The sequence below is a fragment of the Octopus bimaculoides genome, chromosome 8 (genome assembly GCF_046866305.1).
Source record: "Octopus bimaculoides isolate indiv1 chromosome 8, ASM4686630v1, whole genome shotgun sequence".
Lineage (NCBI taxonomy): Eukaryota > Metazoa > Mollusca > Cephalopoda > Octopoda > Octopodidae > Octopus > Octopus bimaculoides.
The window spans coordinates 13,288,238-13,298,237 of NC_142935.1; the positions used below are offsets into that span (position 1 = coordinate 13,288,238).

Here is a 10,000-nt window from a genome sequence, read left to right on the forward strand (position 1 = left end):
CGAAGGAGGAGGAGGAGGAGGAGGAGGAGGAGGAGGAGGAGGAGGAGAAGAAGAAGAAGAAGAAGAAGAAGAAGAAGAAGAAGAAGAAGAAGAAGAAGAAGAAGGACGAGGCTCACCTTCTCTGCAGTAGTTTCCGGCGGCTCGGAATTTCTGGAATCACCATTGACACTGGCTTATGCTTATTGTCCAATTCCCATATTCTGCATAAATATTTCTCGCACTTTCTGTTGCATTGTTAGCTTTATTGAACTCATAAAGCAAAATATGCCAAATATGAAAAAATAACTGTTAAAATCGAACTGCACTCTTCAAAACTTGCACTCAAATAAGCACGGGGTAAAATTACTACCTGCTTTTATAGCAAGCTGATGCAGGTAGTTTATCCCGTCCCCGTCCGACTTTTAGTTCATGCAATTGAGAAAACTGCATTTTATTTATGGAAGGACCCAATACTTTGCTTGTATTGTTGGAGCATTATTTTTCTCTTGAGAATTTTTCGGGAATATAAGCATTCCCTGTCATAAGCGGTTAATATTCGGAATATATTTTTGTCATCATGGGTAATTTACATCAATAATCCTACGAAAAAGGTACAGATATTCATAATGTAAGGTTTGTTCGTTTGTTTGCTTGTTTGTTCGTTTGTCAGTTTGTTTGTTTAATTGATTGATTATTTGTTCAAATTTATTTTTGTCAAATTTCATGTTGCTCATATAAAATATTAAATGACAAATAGTTTTCCAATTTTCCAAAATTAAGTGATTATTAAATGAATACATAAATAAAAGACTTTTTCTTCTTATTTTGAGAATATTCTTTTCAACAAAGAAAAGCGTGTTGACATTGTGAAAAGGTTAGAAAGCTTTTATTGTAAGAATGTTAATGTTATATATATAAGGTTGGCAGATAAACTTTGTGTTTTTACCATTTATTTTAATCCATTCCAATGCTATTTAAGTTAAGACGAAAAATATTTTTATCGTAGTTTTAATTTTTTTTTTTAATTCTGTTCTTCCCAGACTTTTGTTTGTTGGTTTTGAAATATGAATGAATTTTACCACTTTCCAGATATATGGCGACGAAGTGGCAAAGTGGAAAGACAAAAAGAAAATGAAAGAATTTATCTAATAACTCAATGCAAATTCACAAAATTATTTTATTTGTATTTCAGCACCAGCCACATTCGTAGAGATGCCTAGGGACCGTTTTGTAACGTTTGGTTCCAAAATCCAGATGCGATGTGTTGTGGCAGCAATTCCTACCCCAACAATACATTGGAGCAGAAACGGTGCTGTTGTAAGTATATTCTAACATACACTGTTGTACAAAGATGCACACACAAACACACACACACACACACACACACACACACACACACACACACAAACACAATCACACACACACACAAACACATGCACACACAAACTCACACAAATTCGTGCACACACAAACACTCACACATACATCAATACATTTACACACACGATGGAATTATAAATAATAGAAAAATACGACTGAAATCAATGAAGGTATTTGAATTTGTAGCCGGGCTTCTACGTGTTCTCCTAATCTGCTGGCAATAGCAATCTGATCTTCCTCAAATGACACCCACCCAGTTTAAATATTGTCGAACACCGGTTTATGTGATCCTAGGTGCGGCATATCGAGAAATAGATGGGAGCGGTCATGCCTAGAATGTCTTTTGTGATAGTTCGGAAAAAATGGTTTGTGGCGATTGGCTAAAATTATTTACCTAATATGTTCATTAATTTTTGCCTTTGAGTCTCTAGGATCAATAAAATGGACACCCAGAAGACCAAGACATAAAAAAAAAACAATAAAGATGGCCGAACTGATAATTTGATAAAAGTAGCCGTTTGGTTTCCCTTAATTAATTCCTTCCGTTTTAAAATGGCTGAACACTGGTTTTTGTGATCCTAGATACTAAAAGTCGAAGGATAGATGAAGTGGTCATCACTAGAATGTCTTTAATTATAGGTCTGCTCAGTCAGTAGAAGATATACTGATAAGGAAGAACTTTAGCTGAAGCATAGTATAGATATATGGAATACATGGGGGCAACACACTCCAAGGTATTATATATTTTAAGACGCCATTTTCCAGTTTGACAGTATTTCTCGCAGGTAAAATATCTTTTGCATTTAACATGGCAATAAGGATATTCAGTAAACATTTTATCTTTCAGCAGGCATTGGATACGTCCTGTTAAATATCAGACCCATCAAAAGGCAGTGGATTAGTTTATTCGTCAAAACACCACCGAACAAAATAGCTTAGTGTAATTAGAGCTGCCTTCATCAGAGTTTCCTGCCTCTACTGTCAGATTCAAATTCTGAGGCTTCAGCTTTAGGGATCGTCCTGTCGGTTTCGATAAAATAAATATCAGCTAGACATAAATAAATACCAGGCGTGGGTGAATGGTAAATAGCTTCTCAACCACATGGTTTTTGGTTCAATCCCACTGTTTGGCACCTTGGGCAAGTGTCTTCTATTATAGCCTTGGGCCGACCAAAGCCTTGTGAGTGGATTTGGTAGACGGAAACTGAAAGAATCCTGTCATGTATACATGTGTGTGTGTGTGTGTGTGTGTGTGTGTGTGTGTGTGTGTCTTTGTGTTTGTGTTTGTCCCTTACCTCCGCTTGACAATCGATGGTTGTGCGTCTACAACCCAGTTCCTAGTGGTTCGACAAAAGAGACCAATAGAATAAGTATCGAACTTAAAAACAAAACAAAATATTCAGTACAGAAGTCCCTTCATTCGACTAAAAATCTTTCAAGGTGGTGCCCCAGCATGGTCGCAGTCTCATGACTGAAACAAATAACAAAAAAAAAAGAAAACAATTACATACAACAGTCGACATAATCGTCCGTTCCATAATAAAAAAAAATACACAAATAGACAAGAAAACAAATAAACAAAATGGCGTTCATACTTGTCAGCGAAATCTCGTATTTTTATATTTCAGATAAAAAACCCACGGAACATGACACAATCACGTAGCGACAGTGTCGTTTTTATTAATGTGATTTGGTCGCCGAAAGTTGTCAAGTCCCTATTACATATTTATAATGCTACCGAGGATGCGCAATATGGATGCCATGCTTCAAACAATCATGTCGGAGGACCGTCTAATATTGTCCATATAGCTTCAGTTAATATACGGCCTTCCGGTGAGTACACATTACATTTCCGTTCTTTTTATTACTATCATTATTATTGTCGCTTGACATTCTAGTTGAGATGATCAACTCAATATTTAAACATCTATTTATATATCAATATGCTTATTTATTCCTAATTACACGTATATGTAATTACAAATGTGTATGCGTTATATATATAACGCCGTATGTAAACAAACAAGTTTGTTTTCGAAGCGTTGAAATGTATTGTAGAACAAGCAGAAAGAAAAAAATTATTCAACGCATAGATACTGAACAGTATATATATATATATAAAGGATAAAATCGTTTTTTTTTTTTGTTTTTTGTTTTTTTTTTGTTTTCTTGAAAAGCAGAAAAATCTGTCAGTAGCCAGATATTGGAGAGATGTGTGTTCGTTCCTCATGGCTGGCTGCCGACAGATTTTTCTGCTTTTGAAGAAAGAAAAATGGATTTTATCCTTTATATATATACTGTTCAGTATCTATGCATTGAATAAAATTTATATACATATATATGTATATATATATATATATATATATATATATATATATATATATATATATATATATATATATATATATAATGGTATATATAATGGTAAACACAGCTGTGAAATTGCCATACAGGCAACGTTGCAACAGCTTCAGCCAGTTTCTCAACCACAGAGGATGCAGTACTCTGCTATCTTCTATCTTTTTACTGACGTCTTTTCCTGAGGTACAACTCAGGAGCATTTCAAACTCCACCACTAACTGCTCCCACAGCAATTTCACTGCAGTTTTTCCTTTGTTTTTCTCCAAATAATGTAAATCTTGCCGAGGCAGACTACTACCGTACAAACACACATGCATACATGACAACTGTTTCATAATGGCCATCACACTTTCAGCCTGACTGTTTTGATTCACTTCCATCTTTGCTTGTGCGCGGATATGATTTTTTACAGCACACATCCATCACCATAAGATTTTACCATATATAAAACGGATCAAGAAATGAAATGGTAAAAATGAAATGGTAAAAATGAAATGGTAAAAATGAAATGGTTACGTCACTGGATTTAAGTGGCAAAAGGCTGTACAACACTTGCGTTCTCTCTTGTTGTCATAGTAGCTATGTTAGTAGCTACATTCATGCTATAAGGTAGGTTAAACCATAAGATTTTCCTTTCTTTGCGTCAATTTAGTCTATATATATTTGGTTCAATGTGGTATACGCTATTATTAAAGTTGGACCTTTCTAATGCAGCATATATATATATATATATATATATATATATATATATATATATATATATATATAATGCAGCATATATATATATGTGTGTATATAGATAGATAGATAGATAGATAGATAGATAGATAGACAGACAGACAGACAGACAGACAGACAAACAGACAGACATCAGACAAACAGACAGACAGACAGACATCAGACAGACGGACATCAGACAGACAGACTGATAGATAGATAGATAGATAGATAGATAGATAGATAGATAGATAGATAGATAGATAGATAGATAGATAGATTCATGCATATATGTGCAGAAATAATATATACATACGAATATATATAATTTACATAATATACCAATATACATACGTACATACACATATACACACACACACAAACATACATACACACACGCCTATGTTATGCAATACAGTGTGTTCCATACATATGCAGACTATGCACATATGCAAAAATTTCATTATGTGTCTGTATTTGTGTGTGTACGTGCGTGTGTAACTGTGTATGGGTGTTGCAATACCTTATGTATATATGTGTGCGTGTGTGTATACACATAATACTGATATTAATATCTGTATCTATCTTAATGAACGTATTTCTCATGCTCTTTGCATGTATTCTAGATTACACACACACACACACACACACACACACACACACACACACACACACACACACACACACACACACACAATTAAGCAAACAAACAAACAACTAAATCCTGACAATGAGCTAAATAAAGCTCAAATTCTCGTAATAATCCGTAGATGTAAAGATTCACATGCGCAAGAAAAAACCTCATCTTACACACACACACACACATATATACACAGACGCACACACACAAAATACATATATACATACGTAGGCAAGTAAGGTGTGTGCGAAAGAATTCTTGTGTGTGTGTGTGTGTGTTTGACTATAGTTCCCTGTAATTCTAGAACTCTCCTCATTTCAATGACAAACAGACCCGGGCCCTTTTATAATTATACCCCGGGATCAGATTACTTGTCTTGAAAACATTTTCACTTCACTTAACTGCTCCAACACCCCCCACCACCAACCCCCGCCTCTCAAAACGGGGCCCCTTAATCTTTCTCAGTGAAGGGAGCATGCGAGGATGCATGCTTCGTATCGCTTCCCTAACAACATATTAAGCTACCACCGCGAGCTCCGCTTTCACCACTACCACTGTCACCATCACCGCCACCTACTACCACCACTACCACCACCACCACCACCACTAGCATTCTCAACACCTCCAGCACTTCTACCGCCACTGCCATTACTATCACCACCACCATCACTACAACCACCACCACCACCGCTACCACCATCACTACCACAACCACCACCACATCCACCACCGCATCCACCATCACCATTTTCCCCATCACCACTACTACCACCACCACCACCACCACCACCACCACCACCACTGCTGCTACCACCAACACTACTACTACTACTACTACTACTACTACTACTACCACCACCATTATCAATTATTCTCATTATCACAAGTACCACCACCACCGCCACCACCATTACCATTACCATCACCCCATCACCACCACCACCACCATCACCCATCTCCTCCACCACCATCACCACCGTCATCCCCACCATCACTCCCACAATCACCTCTCTCCATCACCGCCTCTGTCGTCACTGCCATCAACAAGATGACTACGAACACTACCACCACAACCATCATCATCACCACTACCAACATCATCGTCATCACCGTAACTACCACCACCAACAACAACAACAACACGATTACCAAGGGTGCCACTCCCACCACCACCATCACCATCGATTCCGCCATCACCATCTCTTTCACTGCCTCCATCACCACCACCGTAAGTCTTGTATCTCATAACAATATATTGCCAGTGCTACCCTAAACCAACCCGTCCCCTCGACACAACACTAAATTTAGCCCTAATATCTTCCTTACAAAGAATAAAAAGGGGCTTTTCTGTTTACTCTGTTGTGTGGTGAAAAAAGAATGGAAATATTTAGGCATTTAAAGACGATCAGTTAAATATGTTTTAAAATAAAAAATGTCTTTAAAAAAAAAATACCTTGTGGTTAGAATTCCGGATTTTCGCCCAGGTTCGAATCCCAGTGTAATGATTTTAAGTTACCCACACCTACCTGCAACCATTTCATATTCTTTTCTTTTCTACTCTAGGCACAAGGCCCGAACATTTGGGGAGGTGGTCAGTCGATTAGATCGACTCCAGTACACAACTGCTACTTAATTTATCGATACCGAAAGGATGAAAGGCAAAGTCGACCTCGGCGGAATTTGAACTCGGAACGTAAAGACAGACGAAATAGCGCTAAGCATTTCGCCCAGCGTGCTAACGATTCTACCAGCTCGCCGCCTAATATTCTTTTCTACTCTAGGCACAAGGCCTGGAACGTAGTGGTTAGGGCATTTGACTCACGATTGTAAGGTCGTGAGTTCAATTCCCGGCGACGCGTTGTCCTTAAGCAAGACACTTTACTTCACGCTGCTCCACTCCACTCAGCTGCCAAAAGTGAGTTGTATTTGTATTTCAAAGGGCCAGCCTTGTCACACTCTATGTCACTCTGGATCTCCCTGAGAACTACGTTAAGGGTACACGTGTCTGTGGAGTGCTCAGTCACTTGTACGTTGATTTCACGAGCAAGCTGTTCCGTTGATCGCATCAGCTGGAACCCACGTCGTCGTAATTGATGGAGTGATCCTACCTATGAAGAAAAACAACCAATATTAATGTAACTAATCTCCACGGACCACGAATGACTGAGATAAAGTGACGAAGTTATAAAAATCCACAAACAAGCATAACAAATGTACAGTTCGGCTTAACAATCCGATAGAATAGCTGTTAAGTTAAACCCTTTTTCTCGTTGTCTTTTTAAGAATGTGAAATTATTAGAAAGATTGGATTCCCAGTCCCTTCGCTCCCGCCCATTTTAGTCGCCTCTTACGCCACGCAGGGAATACGGTGACTGCATTCTACCGGGACCCCACCACCACCACCACCTCAGTCGTATGGAGTGAGAGGGGCAAGAGAGTTTATAAACGATAGGAAAGCTTGGAGAATGTTTGTGGACGGATGAGTGAATTTGATGTTGCTTAAAGGGGTACGGAACCAACATGATGCGGCGGAGGTAAACCAGCATATGCTGTCGGACCCCGTTGCTGATATTGGGGGTTGCGTTCTATGTCATGACTCGAGCATAGGACGAGGCTCGCCTCTTTGAGCTGGGAAATGAATGGAATGCCTGGTATGTGTCTTGTTGTGGTCACCTCCTCCTTAAAAAATGGGGAATAGGCCTGAGTATGTTGTTGTTGGCACTCCATCGCTTACGACGACGAGGGTTCCAGTTGATCCGATCAACGGAACAGCCTGCTCGTGAAATTAACGTGCAAGTGGCTGAGCACTCCACAGACACGTGTACCCTTAACGTAGTTCTCGGGGATATTCAGCGTGACACAGTGTGACAAGGCTGGCCCTTTGAATTACAGGCACAACAGAAACAGGAAGGAAGAGTGAGAGAAAGTTGTGGTGAAAGACTACAGCAGGGTTCGTCACCATCCCCTGCCAGAGCATCGTGGAGCTTTAAGTGTTTCCACTCAATAAACACTCACAACGCCCAGTCTGGGGATCGAAACCGCGATCCTATGACCGCGAGTCTGCTGCCCTAACCACTGGGCCATTGCGCCTCCACTAGACCTGAGTATATTTATTTATTTATTTATGTGTTTCAGCCAAGTGGCTGCGGTCATGCTGGTGCACCACCGTACAAAAAAAGTTAAACCCTTCTAGGCCACAATCCAATGACTGAAACAAGTAAGAGGGAAGATAAAAGAATATACATGTTCTCATAAATGAGCGGTTTTGATGAAAGATCAACTTATCAAGCAGCCATTTTGGATCATTTCATATTTCAGGCCATCATGTTGCTATTAAGCTCAACAACTCATCATTCTTAGGGAGGTGTATATATTATATAGTGGTACTTCGTGACTTATGTAATATCAGCACCTGACTACGGTTCGTTTAATATGCTAAATATAGCCGGTAAATCTCCCTCCAACCGCGTTCTGCAGTACGGATATTTATCCTTGCGTTGAAGTAGACTAAACTTAGATTCTTGCTGGATTTATTGGTTTATCATATTACTGTTTTAAATGTTATATAAGTTTTTCTAGATGTAACATATCGGTAAAAGGGACGCGGTAGTTACAAGAAGAATTTGTTTGCTTACGGGTGTGTCTAATCATGGGACTAATTGATCAGAGCCGCCGTTGAGCAAAATATAACTCATTAAATAGACTACAAAATACTTAAATCTTTAATTTCTTTATTGCCCACAAGGGGCTAAACATAGAGAGAACAAAGAAGGACAGACAAACGGATTAAGTCGATTACATCGACCCCAGTGCGTAACTGGTACTTAATTTATCGACCCCGAAAGGATGAAAGGCAAAGTTGACCTCGGCGGAATTTGAACTCAGAACGTAACAGCAGACGAAATACCGCTAAGCATTTCGCCCGGCATGCTAATGTTTCTGCCAGCTCACCGCCTTTAAATCTTTAAATTAAATCTTTAATTTCTGCTAAGATATTTTACACACACACACACATATGAAATATTCTTTTTCTTTTATATTTTGAAAGGTTTAAATCGGCGCAAATAATAGCGTGTAAGTATGGGATTTAAAAAGCCCTTCGGATAGTAAACTCAAGTTTACTGGAGTTGTGGCTCCGAGTCCCTTGAGCAAGTTTCCGTTTTTTCTATCCAGGGGGTTATCTAAACCAATATTTACACCTTGCGTTATAGACCTTTATATGCTTCGAGTAAACCGTTCTGAAAAATTATTATTTCACGTTCCTTGAAAATTTTAAAATTCTTACGACGTTATATGTGTGTGTGTGAGTGCGTGTGCGTGTGCGTGTGCATGTATGTGAGTGTCTGTGTGTGTGTGTGTGTGTGTGTGTATGTGTGTGTGTGTGTGTGTGTGTGTGTGTGTGTGTGTGTTGAAGCTGAAAACACTTCACAAATTGTTACTCAGTTTCAACGAACCGATCGTCAGACAATCGTAAGTATTTAGAAGAAGTATTTAGAACAATGATATACATACACGCACTCGCACACATATAAACACACACGTATCCATTATGTGGGGTTTTTTTCTTATTTAAGACGTTAAAATTGCATTTTAAAATGATTTGCCTGCTATATCTAGCCGACCAGGCAAGTACGTAGAGACTCCGTAGCTAGTTATAGAATTTTTTCGAATTTGCGATGCTGGAAACCTGGTGGGAATTTCCACTTGTATACAATCATATCGTTTCATATTCCTATTCGTATTCTTTACATGTACAACCATACAAACATACGCACACACACACACGCGCACACACACACATATATGTATGTACATATATATATATATATATATATATATATATATATATATATATATATATATATATATATATATATATATATATATATATAACATATATGTATGAATGAATGAATGTATGTA

The 10,000-nt window shown here is 38.4% G+C and overlaps 1 protein-coding gene across 2 annotated transcripts in view; it reads left to right on the forward strand.

Annotated features, from left to right (window-relative positions):
- The window catches only part of LOC106880136 (tyrosine-protein kinase transmembrane receptor Ror2), a 744,288-nt gene that overhangs the window by 535,472 nt on the left and 198,816 nt on the right, over positions 1-10,000 (forward strand). For both annotated transcript variants that reach the window (XM_052969934.2, XM_052969935.2), the window contains exons 5-6: positions 1,172-1,296; positions 2,988-3,192. In XM_052969934.2, the coding sequence (XP_052825894.1) occupies positions 1,172-1,296; positions 2,988-3,192 (330 nt within the window). The remainder of the gene's footprint in view (positions 1-1,171; positions 1,297-2,987; positions 3,193-10,000) is intronic.